Source organism: Haliotis rufescens, unplaced genomic scaffold (assembly GCF_023055435.1).
Source record: "Haliotis rufescens isolate VD_foot unplaced genomic scaffold, xgHalRufe1.0.p SCAF_151, whole genome shotgun sequence".
Classification (NCBI taxonomy): Eukaryota; Metazoa; Mollusca; class Gastropoda; order Lepetellida; family Haliotidae; genus Haliotis; species Haliotis rufescens.
Genome location: NW_025963837.1, coordinates 57,383 through 77,450, shown reverse-complemented (window position 1 = coordinate 77,450; position 20,068 = coordinate 57,383). Strand labels below are relative to the sequence as shown.

General features: G+C 40.8%; 1 protein-coding gene across 2 annotated transcripts; it reads right to left on the bottom strand.

The window, feature by feature from the left end:
• Positions 1-6,509: 6,509 nt before the first annotated feature.
• LOC124114032 lies at positions 6,510-19,298 on the bottom strand. Of its 2 annotated transcripts, none has more exons than XM_046474567.2 (5): positions 19,077-19,298; positions 12,926-13,042; positions 12,632-12,715; positions 11,136-11,316; positions 6,510-8,382 (listed from the first exon to the last, which is right to left on the bottom strand). In XM_046474567.2, the coding sequence occupies exons 1-5, from the start codon at positions 19,252-19,254 to the stop codon at positions 8,367-8,369; spliced, it is 576 nt and encodes a 191-aa protein (XP_046330523.2). In that variant the 5' UTR covers positions 19,255-19,298; the 3' UTR covers positions 6,510-8,366. The 2 variants fall into 2 exon arrangements, with proteins under 2 accessions (XP_046330523.2, XP_046330522.2); XM_046474566.2 differs by having other exon boundaries at positions 11,158-11,316; positions 19,077-19,297.
• Between the last annotated feature and the right edge of the window lie 770 nt (positions 19,299-20,068).

Genomic DNA, 20,068 nt, shown 5'->3' with positions numbered 1-20,068 from the left:
CAACAGCTTTTGTCAGTCGATCATCTTGCAGTCGGACACCACTCAATGTGCAGTGACCTGTGCAGCTTATTGCCGTGTCAGCGTCTCCTCTCTGTCATGAGAGTTGGCTATATTATGAAAACGCATTTGCTTCATGGACAGTTGTATCTTTCCATTGCAAATCAGACCACAGAGGAAGAATGAAGTCCAATCAGAACGCATGCCACTTGATTCCTTGCATGTGCCTGGTGCTTGTTGGATAAACATGACTAGCACTAGCGTATGCTGGGGGTTACACGGCAACACTCATCCTATTTCCCGTAGTGGCAGCATGAAGAAGTTTGGAAATCTCAGCAAGCAAATGGACCCTGTATGCGTCCCGCATCTATTTTGTGCATGCTTGGATGAAAGGCTAGCACTAGCACATGCTGGGGGTTTACATGGTCACTAATCAAGGCGACCTTTCTGAGTATTCCAGATAAAGAAGATCGAATCCAAGTCTGCTTGACTTTTCCTTGCGTCTGTTCTGTGCTGGTACAAAATGAGAACTAGCACTAGCATATGCTGGGGGAAGTTGGCAGGAAATTCAACTCTCTCAAGCTTCAGCATGCTTCAATACATTTGGTTGAAACCGAGGTTAAATCGCTGGTATTTGACATGTGCTTGCAAAAGTTGCAGCTAGCACTATCAAATGCGAGGGGTTTCCCACGGTACTTTCTGCAAGGTTGTTCTGTATATTATAGCATTTCAGATATTGATGATGGTGCCCATTCCCCCTGGTATCTGCGTAGTGTTGGCCGGATGCAGCAGCTAGCACTAGCAAATGCTAGGAGGAAAGATCGCCCGGAACCAGCTTCTTTTCTTTGCAGATGTCGTGTATTGAAAAAATATGAAGAGGACTAAGTGATTTCAGCCTAAAAGGAAACAGTATGGTTTTTCAGATTGCTAGGACGGAAAGCCCCAAGTGGATTGAATATGTGCATAGTATTTAACTTTTTAGTCTGCCGGACACTAATCCTTCGCCATCATGCTAAGATAATAGACCCAATCAACAGCTTTTGTCAGTCGATCATCTTGCAGTCGGACACCACTCAATGTGCAGTGACATGTGCAGCTTATTGCCGTGTCAGCGTCTCCTCTCTGTCATGAGAGTTGGCTATATTATGAAAACGCATTTGCTTCATGGACAGTTGTATCTTTCCATTGTAAATCAAACAACATAGGAAGAATGAAGTCCAATCAGAACGCATGCCACTTGATTCCTTGCATGTGCCTGGTGCTTGTTGGATAAACATGACTAGCACCAGCGTATGCTGGGGGTTACTCGGCAACACTCATCCTATTTCCCGTAGTGGCAACAAGAAGAAGTTTGGAAATCTCAGCAAGCAAATGGACCCTGTATGCGTCCCGCATCTGTTTTATGCATGCTTGGATGAAAGGCTAGCACTAGCACATGCTGGGGGTTTACATGGTCACTAATCAAGGCGACCTTTCTGAGTATTCCAGATAAAGAAGATCGAATCCAAGTCTGCTTGACTTTTCCTTGCGTCTGTTCTGTGCTGGTACAAAATGAGAACTAGCACTAGCATATGCTGGGGGAAGTTGGCAGGAAATTCAACTCTCTCAAGCTTCAGCATGCTTCAATACATTTGGTTGAAACCGAGGTTAAATCGCTGGTATTTGACATGTGCTTGCAAAAGTTGCAGCTAGCACTATCAAATGCTAGGGGTTTCCCACGGTACTTTCTGCAAGGTTGTTCTGTATATTATAGCATTTCAGATATTGATGATGGTGCCCATTCCCCCTGGTATCTGCGTAGTGTTGGCCGGATGCAGCAGCTAGCACTAGCAAATGCTAGGAGGAAAGATCGCCCGGAACCAGCTTCTTTTCTTTGCAGATGTCGTGTATTGAAAAAATACGAAGAGGACTAACTGATTTCAGCCTAAAAGGAAACAGTATGTTTTTTTTCAGATTGCTAGGACGGAAAGCCCCAAGTGGATTGAATGTGTGCATAGTATGTAATTGTTGACTCTGTCGGACACTTATCCTTCGCCACCATGCTAAGATAAGAGACCCAATCAACAGCTTTTGTCAGTCGATCAACTTGCAGTCGGACACCACTCAATGTGCAGTGACATGTGCAGCTTATTGCCGTGTCAGCGTCTCCTCTCTGTCATGAGAGTTGGCTATATTATGAAAACGCATTTGCTTCATGGACATTTGTATCTTTCCATTGCAAATCAAACAACATAGGAAGAATGAAGTCCAATAAGAACGCATGCCACTTGAGTCCTTGCATGTGCCTGGTGCTTGTTGGATAAACATGACTAGCACTAGCGTATGCTGGGGGTTACTCGGCAACACTAATCCTATTTCCCGTAGTGGCAGCAAGAAGTTTGGAAATCTCAGCAAGCAAATGGACCCTGTATGCGTCCTGCATCTATTTTGTGCATGCTTGGATGAAAGGCTAGCACTAGCACATGCTGGGGGTTTACATGGTCACTAATCAAGGCGACCTTTCTGAGTATTCCAGATAAAGAAGATCGAATCCAAGTCTGCTTGACTTTCCCTTGCGTCTGTTCTGTGCTGGTACAAAATGAGAACTAGCACTAGCATATGCTGGGTGAAGTTGGCAGGAAATTCAACTCTCTCAAGCTTCAGCATGCTTCAATACATTTGGTTGAAACCGAGGTTAAATCGCTGGTATTTGACATGTGCTTGCAAAAGTTGCAGCTAGCACTATCAAATGCTAGGGGTTTCCCACGGTACTTTCTGCAAGGTTGTTCTGTATATTATAGCATTTCAGATATTGATGATGGTGCCCATTCCCCCTGGTATCTGCGTAGTGTTGGCCGGATGCAGCAGCTAGCACTAGCAAATGCTAGGAGGAAAGATCGCCCGGAACCAGCTTCTTTTCTTTGCAGATGTCGTGTATTGGAAAAATATGAAGAGGACTAAGTGATTTCAGCCTAAAAGGAAACAGTATGGTTTTTCAGATTGCTAGGACGGAAAGCCCCAAGTGGATTGAATGTGTGCATAGTATTTAACTTTTCAGTCTGCCGGACACTAATCCTTCGCCATCATGCTAAGATAATAGACCCAATCAACAGCTTTTGTCAGTCGATCATCTTGCAGTCGGACACCACTCAATGTGCAGTGACCTGTGCAGCTTATTGCCGTGTCAGCGTCTCCTCTCTGTCATGAGAGTTGGCTATATTATGAAAACGCATTTGCTTCATGGACATTTGTATCTTTCCATTGCAAATCTGACAACATAGGAAGAATGAAGTCCAATCAGAACGCATGCCACTTGATTCCTTGCATGTGCCTGGTGCTTGTTGGATAAACATGACTAGCACTAGCGTATGCTGGGGGTTACTCGGCATCACTCATCCTATTTCCCGTAGTGGCAGCAAGAAGGATTTTGGAAAACTCAGCAAGCAAATGGACCCTGTATGCGTCCCGCATCTGTTTTGTGCATGCTTGGATGAAAGGCTAGCACTGGCACATGCTGGGGGTTTACATGGTCACTAATGAAGGCGACCTTTTTGAGTATTCCAGATAAAGAAGATCGAATCCAAGTCTGCTTGACTTTTCCTTGCGTCTGTTCTGTGCTGGTACAAAATGAGAACTAGCACTAGCATATGCTAGGGGGAAGTTGGCAGGAAATTCAACTCTCTCAAGATTCAGCATGCTTTAATACATTAGGTTGAAACCGAGGTTAAATCGCTGGTATTTGACATGTTCTTGCAAAAGTTGCAGCTAGCACTATCAAATACTAGGGGTTTCCCACGATACTTTCTGCAAGGTTGTTCTGTATATTATAGCATTTCAGATATTGATGATGGTGCCCATTCTCCCTGGTATCTGCGTAGTGTTGGCCGGATGCAGCAGCTAGCATTAGCAAATGCTAGGAGGAAATATCACCCGGAACCAGCTTCTTTTCTTTGCAGATGTCGTGTATTGAAAAAAATACCAAGAGGACTAAGTGATTCCAGCCTAAAAGGAAACAGTATGTTTTTTCAGATTGCTAGGACGAAAAGCCCCAAGTGGATTGAATGTGTGCATAGTATGTAATTGTTCACTCTGTCGGACACTAATCCTTCGCCATCATGCTAATACAATAGACCGGATCAAGAGCTTTTGTCAGTCGATCATCTTGCAGTCGGACACTACTCAATGTGCAGTGACATGTGCAGCTTATTGCCGTGTCAGCGTCTCCTCTCTGCCACGAGAGTTGGCTATATTATGACATTGCATTTGTTTCAAGAACAGTGGCATCTTTTCATAGTAAGACTGACAACATAGCTCTAGAGTGTAATTACATGTACCACCCTTTCCCAGTGTTAAACCAAGCTCCTCCCCAGCGCGTGATACCTTTCCAACATCATTATGACATTAGTGTGGACGCGGCCATTACAACAATCTTGAAACTTGTATGAATGATGTTTATTCTCGTAAATCACGGCAGTGATACAGAGATGTAATTGGACACAGGAATAAGATACAATGAAGAAAACATGTCAGTGGAACATTTCCATACATGATCTTTTATAACTTGCCAGTTTTAATAGAGATGGCTTATAAGTAATGGACATCAAATGAGAGAATTTTACGGCAGAAGGATACATACAGTAGTATTGAGGCAAAAACTTGTTTCTAATTTCTGAGAGTTTTGGACATTCTAATAAAAAGTGCATTTCATCACATATAAAACTTTTACACAATGTACATTTTCTTTCCTCTCTCACAATATTATACCATCTTCCTGTTTCAATGGGTAATCTATGATTTGCTGTTCTAAAACGAGCAAGAGAGATGCGTAAGGTGATTGGTAGTTCTAGTAAATAAGGTTCTAGAGATGGTAACTCTTTAAACATGTTATAATAGTAACCTTTAGATGAATTTTCCTTTCTCGCCATCTTTGCAGAAAATTATCAATGAGAACATGTTTCACATTTTGTTTCAACCATGAGGCACTAATAAAGGTTTGAGACAGCCAAATGTTATTAAAGCCTATATTTTGAAGAATGCATTTTACTTCTTTTAATAGTGGGAAATGGTAATCTGGATTTGCAATGGACATTTGAAACATAAGTTTATATACTATACTAGAAAGGCTAGTTTGTGATGATGTTAGCTTGCACCAATATGAAGTCATTCTTATCTTAATGAAAATGCTGAGAGGATACCTCCCTATTTCACCATATACCATGTAATCGAGTGTTGACTGTTTTAACTTGAGAATATATTTACAAAATTTAAGATGTACACGTTCAATGACAACAGCATTTTCAAAACCCCACACCTCAGATCCATATAACAATACTGGCTGAACAAGTTGATCAAATAATTTCAGTTGACAGTCAATAGGAATTTCTAATATTCTAATTTTACGAAATACAGCGTACATTGCTCTAGATGCCTGATCTGTCAGTCTCTTTAGTGCCTTACAGAATCTACCAGTGTTTGTAAATAAAATACCAAGGTAAACATATTCTTTAACAACATGAAGAAACGAGCCATTTAACATAAACTTGAAGACTCTATTTGTGGAGCGCTTGGCAAAAATAACAACTTTCGTTTTGTCAACATTGACTTTAAGTTTCCAGATAGTACAATATTCTTCAAATATAGTGAGACACTTTCTTAAATCTTCTGGGCTTTCGGCCATTAAAACAGTATCGTCGGCATACAAAATGAGAAAAAGTTTTATGTACAGTTCAAGTGAATCTATTAAAAGGTTATTTACATTATGCAGTCCTTCAAAGTCATTTTCAGATAAAAATTGTTCAAGGTCATTAAGGTACAAAGCAAACAGGTAAGGTGACAAATTTTCACCTTGTCTTACACCAATTTGACATGGGAAGAAACCTGACACCTTGTTATTATGTGTAACACAAGATTTGATATTTTGATACATATTATATATGACATTAAAACATTTTCCTTTGATATTAGACTTTATCATTTTTGTCCACAGACCACACCTCCATACTGTATCGAAAGCTTTGCTAAAATCGACGAAAACACAATACAACTTCTTATTAAGGTTTTTTATAGATATCAATGAGAGCTTTAAGAATAAACATAGTCAATTGTTGAGTATTTTTTTTCTAAATCCTGCTTGCGCTTCGCTTATCAGATTAGTCTGAACTGAGTAAGCTTGTAAACGATTATTCAATAGTGTAGTGAAAAATTTACCTAAACAGCTTAGGATAGAAATACCTCTGTTATTGTCTGGGTCAGCTTGGTTTCCTTTGTTTTTGTAGATTGGTTTCATTTTGCCAACAAGCCAAGCTTCAGGTAAAACTCCAGTGTCAAAAACGAGGTTAAAAAGCCTTACGTAAACCGGCATCATAACATGAATAGAGCTTTTAATGTACTCATTGTAAATACCATCCAACCCACAAGCCTTATTGTTCTTCAATGCACGGACAGCTGACATAATTTCTTCTTCTGTAATCCTACAATCTAAGATATCATCATGATTATCGTAATTTGTGTTATTGGCAAAAACATCGTCATTATCATCAGAACTTTGATTAAGATCTTTAAAAAATTGAAAAAAATTGTCAATACTGATTTTTTCTGCTGTTTTCTTTGGTTCAAATGATTTTAAAATTTCCCAAAAATTCTTAGGGTTACTATCCTTACATTCCCTCAGTTGTTGGACACATTTGTTTTGATATGTCTTAAATGCCTTCTTTAGGGTTTTACTATAAGCTCTACTAGCTGAAATGTACATAGCTTTGCTATTACTGTCTTTAGTCCTTCCATATATACGTTTACGCTTGTGGTAAAATCTACGTGATGATTTACATTTTTCATCAAACCAGGGTTTATGCTTCTGTAGTAACGTGTGTTCGTGCGTGCGCATGTGTTCGTGTGTGCTTGGGAATGCCATCATTTTGAAAAGGTTTATGAATGACTTACTATTTCCCAGAAAAGATTATCCATTGTTTCCTCAATCAAATGGTTTGAGTCGATTTCATGTAGACGCCGCCCTGATCCACATTGGGTTTTAATGCCAATGCAATAAGCTGTGTTAAATGTAAGAATAAGTTCCTTCACAACTGTCAGTGCATGGTGGCAAGCATTATCCTAGAAGTATTTATTTTGGCTAAACACAAAGTCCCCAGCCCCACTGAACATGGTCAATGCCACCTATCAAAGAGCAAAAAGAAGATCATCTTATGTTACATTTAAACTTAGAAAATATAGTGAATATGTTTTTAAAAATACATACAAATTACCGATATATTAAATTCATACAAAAAACTAGTCACAATTTAACAAATAACAGTGAAAACATATGTATAAACTCGTGCTTGTGAAACCCATGGCTATAAATTCAATGACATTTCCACCATGACTCTTTGACATATGCACAAATTGTGTGGGACTAAAGGGAGGCTGGGTGGATTTTCGATTATAATCCACCATCAACATAAAATGTAACTTGCACGTTTACCATTGGTAAAATGTCAGCCCTCATATCATATGAGGAAAATCGGGTTGGACAGCGAATCGCAGCGCCTTAGACGACAGGGCCACCCGCGCCTCCTAACCATGATGGAATGCGTTGATGAAGCTGGTTGTTAATAACCTTTCACTATATCCCCTCCGAGGTTCACAAACCTCTGCCATCAATGCTGGACCCCACTGGAGTAGAAGGCTTCCACCTGGTGGTGTAAAACGTCCTCAGCAGAAATGACGTCCTCATCATTTACATAATGCTTGCTGTGCAGTTCTTTTTTCAAGTTTGGGAGGAGGTGAAAATCTGACGGTGCCAAATCTGGTAAATACATACGGTGTTCAATGAGTTTAAAGCCACAGTCATGCATTGTAGCCATGGTGACAGACTTGTGCACTTTTCATTGTCCTGAAAACCAACACACATTCCCATGCAGTTGCCTGGTAGGATTAGATTGACTACTATTGGTCTGACCTTTCAAGAGAGAGTCCATTAGTAGAATGCCTATGGAATCTCAGAAAACATGATGGAAAAGACTTTGCTTTCTTCCTCGAGTGTTGGTGGGTCTCTATCTCATAGTGCTAAAGCTAAGGCTCATCCATTGCTACCGATCGCATTACAAAGTCAGAAGATCTGCTTTAAAACGACTCAAGTTCTCAAGTGAGATCTTGAACCTGGAGCGTTTGTGGTCAGCAGTCAGAAGCCTTGTTCTGTATGTGGTACCAATGCAGACTGTAAGCATGGAAAGTATTGCACTCCGTGAATGGTGTGTTCACTAATGATGGTGTTGATGGTGCAGTGTATATCATGTAGTTAGGATCTGGGGGTTGCGGCCACACCTCGTACTGTCTATGTTGGATCATGTTGTTGTTCAGTGAACCCTATTTCAGCGGTGGGTGCCGTTGAACCCTCACCATGGTGGGAATCTGAAACGACACATACATCGTTGAACTAAACGAAAGTATTATTGTTTTAAGCAGCATCCACCATTCCTTTTTCATACGACCGATATGTATGTAAAATCCGGTCTTCTATACAGATTAAAAACAAATGTATCACAATGTTATAAAGTCTGTAAAGTTTAGGAAATGAAATCAAAGAATACCAGTTGTTTGTTTGTTGTTTAACGTAATCGGGGCGAACCGGGATTCGAACCCATAATCATAGGTTTCTGGCGTGCTGAAGGGACTCAAATCTGCACAGCGAAATGCGGCGCCTTAAACGACTGGGCCGACCGTGCCCGCTGATGGTAAAAAGTTCAATGTCTTCTTGAACATAAATAATGTTGGAATTACAAATGTTCGAACAAATAATTACTATTATTTTGAACACCATGAAGTAATATTGTTATCTGAGAGCCGATGCTGTTGATTAAGTCGACTATAATGTACACACCTCACCTCACCTCACCATCCTCAGCTTATACTGGTATTTACGGTACGCATCATATTACTTTGTTAATTTAAAGATTATTTATTAAGTCATCAATCTCATTCATTAATACCATCAGTAAAGTTTAGAACATGTAATCAAATTTTATTAGCTGAGGACCGATGGATTCGATAAACTTATACCAAGTATACAGCACGACCTGATGTTAATAAGTTACATCTCACCTTGAACAATTATAATGTGTGGGAATTACAACCCTTGGAACAAATAATTGATTTATCTTAAAAATCATGAAGTAATACCATTGTTTAATAAGTGTTGCCGTTGATTAAATAAACTATTATGCACACGCCTTCACCTACCAGTGCTATCCTCAATTTAAGTTTGTGCTTTTGTACGTTTCATATATCATTCTATAATCTGAAGCTGTAATAAAGTAAACTTCGTTTATAACGAACATGCTAGACTAACATATAGTCTCTGAAATGAACATATCGTACAGAAAAAAACAGTTGTTCAGTTATCTTAATAAAAATCTAATAAAAAGGGAGCCCAGTGATTCTCTTCATTTTCAGAGACTAAACAAATCTGCAGTGCTATAATTTCTTGGAATTTTACGACACGTGTAAAGGATCCTATCACCCATCACTGGCATGCCATTGAAAGTGTGTGTGACAGGAAATTTTATTGCCCCTACCACATCTCCCCAAACACACACCCCTCCCACTGGAAGCTGGGGGGTCAGTTTAGAGGGCAGTAAGTATCAAATGTCCAGAAATCTATTTTAAGAGCGAGCTTGGGTACCAGCTTAGGGGCAGCATTTAGTGTGATTCCCATGGCTAAACAACTTGACCTCTCGAAAACTCCAACGAAGGTTTCAAAGTTACTTAATATTTCTCCAAAATCTAAAGGTTCTGTTTGCACTATATGTGGCAGTTTCACTGATGTGCCATCAAACAGGAGAAAACTTTTTAGTAGTAATCTAGACTTGCCAAACATTATAGACTTGCATGGGCTGTAGTTGATATAAATGTATCAGGGTCTGTAAGACAGACTACTGCAGTAATCTAGACTTGCCAAACATTATAGACTTGCATGGGCTGTAGTTGATATAAATGTATCAGGGTCTGTAAGACAGACTACGAACATGCTTATAACGAACTTATTTTTTGGTCCCGGCCATTTGCTGTATATATGCATATTACGAACTGCGGTTCTAACGAACTAGAACTAGTGGTCCATTTGAGTTCGTTATAACCGTAGTTTACTGTAAAGTGAATTTGAGTTTAGTTGAGTTGATAAAATATTCTGGAAATCAATTCTATTTTCCCCGATTCCCTTACCACATACTTCTCGCTATTCTCCTGAAACCAAGGAATGCAGAGTTATCTGCACAGTTACTAAAGGAGGCAAGGGCAGGTTTTGTTTTATTTGTTTGTTGTTTAACGCCGTGCATAGCAATATTCCAGCTATATGACGGCGGTCTTTAATTAATCGAGTCTGGACTAGACAGTACAGTGATTGACATCATGAGCATCGATTCACGCAATTGGGATACGATGACATGCATCAACCAAATAAGCGAGCCTGACCACTCGATCCCGTTTGTCGCCTCTTACGACAAGCATAGCCGCCTTTAACGACAAGCATGGGGTGCTGAAGACCTATTCTACCCCGGATCTTCACGGTCGATGACAGATTAGGAAGCAAACTAAAACTGTCATCTGTTGAAGATTCACATACAATTTAGTCTCCTACTAAATTAGGAGTAGTTACCATGTGTGACATGGATGACCGTGCACCTTTGTCCCCCCTCGACCTGTACTGATGCCCTTGGTATAAAGTGTTGCCTACTCCAGACAAGAACATTTAGACTGTCTGGATGCAGCTGTTATATATATTACATTGCTGTCTAAAGCCATTCATCCACTCACATTCATGTCTGTCTAAGACTTCACACTTTCCCCTCACTTACCTGCTTTAACCAAAGAGAATACTTTAACACATTCTTAGAAAAAAAACACCAAAGCAAATTCTTTGTTATCTTTAAAATATATATTTCTTACTTCTACTTTCTAAAAATCATTACCACATCGGTCTTATTATGGGTCTGTATCTTAAGAAATTGGGGGTGGTCGGTTGCCTAGTGGTTAAAGCGTTCGCTCGTCGAAGACCCGGGTTCGATTCCCAACATGGGTACAAGGAGTCAAGTCCATTTCAGGTGTCCCCGCCGTGATATTGCAGGAATATTGCTAAAAGTGGCGTAAAACCATACTCACTCACTCACTTCAGAAACCTAGGTGACGCACCTGGATCCTGCAGAGGCGCAGGAAAGAAAAAACATCTGTAGGAGTACTTCCTGACTTTCCCCAACTTTAGGACTGCCATAGTCGCTACAGCTGCTGCAGATAACACCATGATCAACACTGCTACCACGAGGACTGTGACAACAGCATGGTTGGTTTGATCTGTGAGAGAGTGTATTCACGATTATGCGCCTTCAGCCCAAGTCAAAGTTAAATATCAAGATCATTTAGAAATTAGGAGACACATTCTGTGTAGAATCAATGTAGTGTATTAAATTTGGAACTGAATCCACGTGAGGCTTCAAATGTTTAATTTGGTGCAGGCCACGATACTGAGTCAAGTGTTGAGTCCAAAAGCATAAGTAGGTTTATAATAGCCAGTATTTCATTTGCTACAGTATACGCAAAACACTGTTTTTTACATCATACTCGCGTTTATACTAGGCAGAGAAAGTGTGTAGCACGGCTACTTCGCAAGCCAACACGAAGAGAGCGCCCAAAAACTTTATCTTAACCGCTGTGACCAGTCAGAATCGAGTGATTCCTGGAAGAATACCTCATTAGCTGGGGTCTCTTCACTCAACTCAACTTTGAGAGATACTTAAATTATAGCATACATTCACAAGGGATAGATTATTCCGAATTTCAAGAAGTCTATACTTTGTATTAATTAGGCACTGTCATATACAGGATGAATATGAAAAAAACGCATCAAATGTCCTCCCTGTACACAATTTCACAGAATTCAGCCTACTGTACAGATGAGACATCAAGAACAATGTTCTGAACAAAGAGGAATGTGAGTGACATGGCTTCAATTAAATAATCAGCATGGAGAATTGCTAAAATCTGTGGATATACTGGAAATGCATTACATTCTCGTGTCTAGTTTGTTTGTTGTGTAACGCCGCAATCAGCAATATTCGGCGGTCTGTAAATAATCGAATCTGGACCAGATAATCCAGTGATTGATATCAGGAGCATCGATCCACGCAATTGGGACGCGATGATATGCATCATCCAAGTTAGCGAGCCTGACCACCCGATCCCGTTTGTCGCCTCTTACGACAAGCATAGTCGCCTTTTACGGCAAGCATGTGTTGCTGAAGGCTATTCTACCCCAGATCTTTACGTGTATTTGTGTCTAGAATGTACTTGAAATAGAACCTCTTGCAGATCAACGAATCTCCGGTTTGAAAATAACGACATCTACTATGGAACTCGGCCAAGACGACTACTGAATGTGCTAACCCTTATCTACACTGAAATCAGTTATCTCTTAATCAGTAGAAAACAGTAAAAAAGGCATTTAGAAGTGATACACATAAGGAGGAGAATTTATGGATGTCAACTACTTTTTTATTGGTAACACAACGTTTCGTTTCCTGATGAGGGATATACTCCGAAAAGTTGTGTTCCTCATAATAAAGAAGTTGACATCCATATATTTCCCTTCTTGGAAAACTAAAGTGTTTACGTCCAGTCCTCCTGTTGTCTGGAGGAGTTGGCGACGGGAGGTCTCGGGGACTGGGCGTTACAGTTTGCCTCACTGGTGTTTCAACTACAAAAAAGGGTAAAACGTTAGGAAATGCAATGCATACTGTCATGTGTTTTAATGATGGATCTAGACCATTGTGAATATATATAGACTTCTTGACGTTCGCAGTGGCTTCTGTTACTTTTTGCGTTACAAACTCCTGTGTTCACGTTATTGCACGGAGACCTGATGAGTTAACATGATGAAAAAAATCGGTAAGTTCGTGTGGCGTACCTGGACATAAATCCATACATTTGTTTCGAGTTCCCCTCGCTTCCGCCTGATGACAGAGTTCGGCACAACTTCGACATCCGCCGACGTCAACGTCGTAGTAGTTATCAGACTGACAGGCTGCAGGATTAAAAGTGACACGTTCAGGAATGGCAGTACAGCTCGTGAGTGAGTGAGTGAGTTTAGCGCCGCTTTTAACAATATTCCAGTTATATCAAGGCGTGTCAGCTTATTGTGGGAGGAAAGCCTGAAGTGATGCAGGTCTCAGACGTTTACCACTTTGGTGAAACCCACGAGCATGGGTATGGTGCTGACAAACCTAGAAACATAATCAAGGCGAACCAGGATTCGAACCCAAAATCAAAGGGAAGCAGCTCTGTTCAGCGAATTGCGCTAAGACGACTGGGCCACCACTGTGCCAAGTACAGCTACAGATGGTCTACAAAGTATGCGTGAAATAATATCAAATGGCAAATGTCTGGCAGTAAATTTGTCAATCTCTGTTAAGTTTATTTTTGAATACAATTATGATAATTCTGAATATAAAAAAAATAATAAGGGAACCGTTGTTATAATTTAATTTAGCAAGGAACGAATAAAGTGCTTGAACATTTAGTGAACTAACGTAAACACTTTCCTTTGAAATACATCTGTTCATTACTATTCGTTTCCATATTGGTACAACAGATCATATATACGGTCAATTACTAGTTGCAAAGTAAAAAATTCTAAATCTATTCAAATTGACTGAACCCATTTAAAAAACTGTGTTCTTTACTGAGACATGCCAGTTAAACGATAATTTGACGTGCTCTTACTACCTTATTTTATTTCATCATGATGCGTCCGCAATTTCGATCAATAGACATTATGTCGCACCAAACATCAGGGTTACACCAAAAGCATATGACTGATTCCCCAAACGTGATCCTCAGTACTATGTAACACATATCAATACATATCATGTGACAGAACAAACGCTGGACAACGGCGACAAATTGGACAAATTAGACAGCATGTCAGTTTTAATCAGATTGTAGATTTGTCAGGGGAGCCCAATATGTTTAGCCAATATGGCTAGGCACCAGCTTTGTGTGTTCGTGTTAGATGATGTTAGATACTGCCTCGTTCCAAATTCGGCAATGGTAGAGCTACTCTGGAACGTCTGCTGGCCGCTCCTCACTGACCTGCTGTCAGTTATACAATACAAGACCCTCCTAGCTAGGGACCAGAGCTACAGATAAGCAGCTGGGGGGGGGGGGGGGGGGGGTCCAAAGAAGCGCTCGTAGAATGTGAAAAGATCAAACGATTGAAAAAAGCGCGTATAAAATCTTGGATGTACAGGTGTTTTTTGTTGTTGTTTTCTAAAAAAAGAAGTGGTGGTGGTGGTGGAGGGAGGTGGTGTAGGTGGTGGTGGTGGTTGTGGTGGTGGGTTCTTTGTTTGGGTTTGAGGGTCGTCAAAGCAAAGGATGAAAAGCGTTCTTTCGGGAGAGATGGGTGGCCCTGAAAAGGGCCGTTGGAAAACAAACTGGAAACTGGAAACGTCAGGAAACGTTAGGAACACTGGAAAAACTGGAAACGATTGGAAACTGGAAAAAAACAGTGGAGCAGCATGTCCCATGCGATAGTCACTTTGCTCAGATGGTCTATCTTCTTCATCCTCTACCGCCATCTCCTCCTCGGACTGAAGGCGTCGTCAGCGCTTTGAAGAGTGTTTTCTTGAGGGGCTTCTGTCCCGTTTTCTTTTCCCTAGACGTGGTGTGATGCCCGCACGGAGTTGTGTGATGCATTCTTTTAGGTCGAGAACATCGACATGCATGGCTTCTATGAGATGAAGCACTTGTGTCACTGGTGTCACTGGTCTCGACGTGGACGGTGCTGCTGACGTTTTCTTTCGACTGGGTTCTGGGCAATCTGCAGCGAAATGACCCACGACTTGACAGTTGTATCATGGGCCCTGGCGAGTCTTCTACTTATCTTGACTGCTTATCTTTGGACAGACATAGTGACGGTGACCTTGTGTGTGGCACTCACTACATGTCACTTCAGGGCATAACAGGTAACTGTGACTGTTGGTCTGGCACTTCATACAGTTGTATCGAGATACAGTTGTATCGAGATACAGTTGTATACATGGTTGATTTCATAGAATACAGTGTGTGAGTTCGCTCTTGTTTTTTTATAGGAAAGGCACTGACAACCCGATTGGTTCGTTCCGGTGCCTGGGCTGCACCTCAGTTTTTCAAAACGGACCGACCTTTGTGTTTCTTTTCCATAGGAAATGGATTTTACCATGGTAGAGAAAGCACAACCTTGGTTCGACCAATCAGAGCCCACAATGGTCCGAGCGCGGTCTCTGATTGGTCGAAAACCGAAGCCTCTGATTGGTCAGATTTCGATCCGGTTTTTTTTTCTGGTTGTGCATTTCGATCCGGTTTTTCTACATCCTACAGACAACATAACATTTAGGGTGAACACGAGGGTGACCACGAGGGTATGAACGTCTGTACACTTTGAAAAAAAAGAAGAAACTTTGTCACTTGGGGTGAACAAGACACTCGACTCTTCTCTTCCGTGCTTCTTTGGACACCAAACGTCTGTATTTTTCGTTCACTTTTCCATCAAGACAAAACACACACAAGTATTCACAGGGGACTTAGGCGTGCTTCAGATGTTCTTTCCAGGGTTTGTCTGTGGCTTCCCATTGGCAGAGTGTCACACCGCAGCAATAATAGATAACACGGTCACCTCGTCCTTGAAATAGCCAGCCATGGCCATGTGATAAGGGGTCTGGGTCATATGTATAGGCCACGTTTGAAAAGACCTCAGACGTTCTTGAAATGAATCATAGTTAGGATGAGAAGGATGACACAAGGTGTAAGAAGGAAAAGGTCCCTCCAGAATGTCACTGAGTCGCCATGTGTCGTCCATAAAGAGTGTGTCGTCCATAAAGTCTGTGCGTTTTCTCGCTTGTTCTCTCGCCTTTTCAGACACCCACTCGATATCGGGGACATCTCGGGAGGATGGCATGGCATTCATAGACCGTCTTTGTCCAATGATGACTGTGACTCACTGAAAGAAGGTCTGGGGGTTCGCCTGCTTTTATGAAAGTCTCCTCCCCCTTAAACGGGAGGTCATGACCTCTTCATCATCATCATCATCATCATTATGTGACGTCATCCTGTGTTTGGGCTGACTGACACACGGCATGACACACGGTGGTAGTTGTGGTGTGTACTGGAATGACTGACACCAGGCAGCTGATCTTTCAAGCATGGCCTTTTTTCTTTTATCTATTTTTTATATGTTATTCTTTACTTTTTTTCTTTACTTTGGTGTGTACTGACATGGATTCATATAGTGTAGACAGATGGTAAAGTGTACACGAACTGCTAATGTTCTTCTCCATCTGAATAATCTGACCATCTCTAGTGCAACAGAGCGTCGGGAGTTTCTCTGCTTAGTTGGGAAGGGTAGCTTGATGGAGTTGAAGAACTCCTGTATTGTCGAAGATCTTCAGTGCTGCCGGAGACACCATTATATTGATCCGTTCTAGAAGATTCAGCAATCAGAACCACATCAGGACCATCCATATCCCTTTCTTTCCGGACAGGCCCTGTGGTCAGCGTCAGTCCGGAGAGCGGAAGGTAGGGGATTCGATCCCCGGCCACGTCATACAAAAAGATGGTACTAGTTACTAGTTTGAATCCTGCCTGGCGCTCGACTGGTCGGCTCGGAGTCAGTATACTGTGTCTGAGTGGTGTATTCATGTTAAACTGTTGCATGGTATCTCAGTAGGCTTACACTATAAAACCGATATTATCGGCGCATTAGTCCGGACTAGCACAATCAGACCCACACACATCGCTATATGAATGCAATAATCTAGTCTGTCATACAGCCTCTTAAACAAATATAGCCACTACAGCCCATGCAAGTCTATAATGTGTGGCAAGTCTAGATAACTGCAGTATCAGTATCTGAAAATGAAGAAGTCTCTGGGCTCCTTTTTATAATATCTTATAACTATATTTTAACAAACGTTTTCAAATATGTTTATTTCTGAGATTAGATGTTAGTCTAGCAATAATCTTGAACGTGTTTTTTAACCCCATTTCTTCTCACCTCACCTTTTCTTTTCTATCTCTTAACCTGACTGTACATTAGATTTCCCTGTCACCAACTTTCTTCATATTTTGACAACTCTGCAATTTATTTTTACTCGATCCCTCTCCCGAACTCATTCGATGGTCAGTTAGTTAGCATAGTGCAAAGAAAGCTTTAATAAGTGTAACGTCTATTGCTCATAAAGTTGGAACGATATCACCTAAAATCTTCTTTCAGCTTTTTGATACTCAGATACGACCAATTTTATTGTGTGGTTCTGAAGTATGGGGATTTCAATTTGTCTGTCCATTATACAATGATCGTCGAAAGAAATATATGAAAGATTATTTAAAAGCAATGTTACCAATAAACGCCTTTGTGGTTATTCTGACGACAAAGAACGAATCTAATATATTAAATCTTTCTCGATATATTAAGCATACATTAGCCAAAAGAAATGAATGTGTAACATTTATGATTGTATCTACATGCGTAACTCTCTCTTGTATATGCGCCGGGGGCCTTTTGTACAATAAACTTCTTTTGACTTGACTTTTGACAACAGTGATGAAATATTCATCGTTTTCTTGCGAAACTTGAGAAGATGCTGAAAGCCACGTGTTCACATCGGAAGTAACATGCTCCCAGAAAGTCTCATTCGGAAACGTAACGAGCTATATGGGTTTATGTTAATGAAATGTGAATGTGAAATAAACAGTTAACGTACCTGACAAAAACTATCTGACACTAGAAATACAAACCAGCACATACCAAGCACTACAAGGTTCTCTGCTCAACTCAAGGTGGCATGACGTGTCTTCAGCAACACTGATAACGTCAAGACGTATGAAATCAGCACCGCCCCTGTGTCTTCAGAATCTATTCTGTTACGTTAACGTATCTGATGGAAAATGAACGTACAAAAATTCACAACTTTTAACTTTCACTTAGCACACCAACACATGAATAATTGTATTTGGTGCTTTTAAAAGTATTAAATATAAGTTTATTTGAAACGCACAACGATACAATATGCCTACATTTAATCAATCTGTGACTGTTGTAAACTTATTTCACGTATGTGATGCTTATCATTGGGACAGATTAATACTGGCGAGGGTCAATGATCCCCGTCGGTTTACATATAACTTCTGCAGAAAAAGGTCTGGCACTATAGAAGATAACACAGTGACAAAGCTTTGTGGTGACAATGTAATGTATATATCTTAAAAACATGTGCGGGGGACATGTAAAGTTTGTACAATCACATGGTATTTCCGGTACTGCCTTGGAAATATTCCCATGAAAGACAGCTCTTAGTTGTTTTGTGTATTGACGGAGGGACATTAGCGACAATTAGAGTATAAGTTAATGAACTTTTTTATATAGGAAACTATTTGTGGTTGAGGGACAACACAATAATGGAAACGTTCCACTTAAGATAAGCGGACTACTTTTTCTTATCATTTATATAATCTAGAAGTTATGATTTAAACTTATAAGTATTGCCTGATAGACATGTGTAAGTCAAGTGTTCCGTGGTTGCTATCTTAATTGTCCCGGCAAACACGAACCAGGTCGTTAGGAAAGCATCATCGGCCGTTAGGAAAGCATCATCGGAAGTACGCGCAGGACCGTAGCCGTTTGGCGCCATCTATTGGCGAAGTAGTGAAAGGGCATAGCTGAGGAATGTTGGCCATTGCATTTTCGATCACGCTGATGGTCTGACAGTAAGGTGCAGGAGAGCAAGTTGTCCCTAATGTCCGCTTATCTAGACTTGCCTGGTACAAGAATAGAATAACTATACACCATGGACTTATTCAGTCAAGGCTACACGTACAACGATATGCATTCTAGCTATTTTTAACCTACTTTCCTTCCGGAAAAGTCGCTGAGGTGATTACGGTCGGAGCCGATGCAAGTTCACTGTGTTACGTAAATGCAAAGGCAACTTACAGTTTATGACTCTACCATGTCCCACCAGTACAATACAGCCATGCATGTTGAAAGTTCATTTGATAATGGTATAGCTACATTAACTGCAAACCTTGAGATCTGCACCCGAGATGACAGTGGACTTCACCTGTGCACGGTTCGGAGCAAGGTTGACAACTCCGGGTACTGCTGTCAAAATATTCACCGGGGCTGCACACCTCTTTGCAGCCCGACGGGCACACTAACAAGTACAAACACACTCCGAGTTCGGAGTAACCTAGCTCCATCATATCGAGCACATAGTTGATACTACGCAGTTTGTTTGTAAACAACACCTTATATGGACAGTGGCTGCTACTAGCAATACAACAGTCGCTTACAATCCGACTCAGTTGGGACCCGCGTTTGAATATTTGTGAATGTTTTGGTGTAATGCTTTCATAATTGTATCTAGATTAACTGAAGTCGTTTGATTACTTTTGTGGGTGAGGTGAAATGGAGTTTAACGTCGCGTCCAAGATTATTGCACTTATATAGCGACGTGCATGCACGTGTATGTGTGTGTGTGGCTGCTTGTACTAGTCCGGGCTGATGCTGATTTATAGTGCTAGCCCACTGAGATGCCATGCCGCAGTTTAACATGAGTACCCCTCTCAGGGGGTAACGTCGCATCGGCATTATTCCAGCTATCTGTAGCGGTCTTTGCATATGTACTATAATCAGTCAGACAAACGTGTGTGTGTGTGTGCGTGCGTGTGGGCGAAAAGTAACCACCTGAGTTTATTTATTTAATCGATTTTGTCAATATTCCATGGTATTTATTATATAATATTGAGACACTCGCTGCGTAATAGGGTATTCAGCTCACAAGGGCCGAAGGTTCAAGTAAACTTGTTGTATGGCCCGTTGTCCGTTCCTCCTTTAAATTTCCATTTCTTCGCCGAACCGACTAAAGGGATGGCAAAATAGGTACTGGGAGAATATCATGACGTATGACCAGTACGACTCGTGTATGCTTAATAATAATAATAATAATAATAATAGGGAAATATCATCGATTGACCCATATCAGATATAATTAATTAAATGTAAGGGTTCACAATT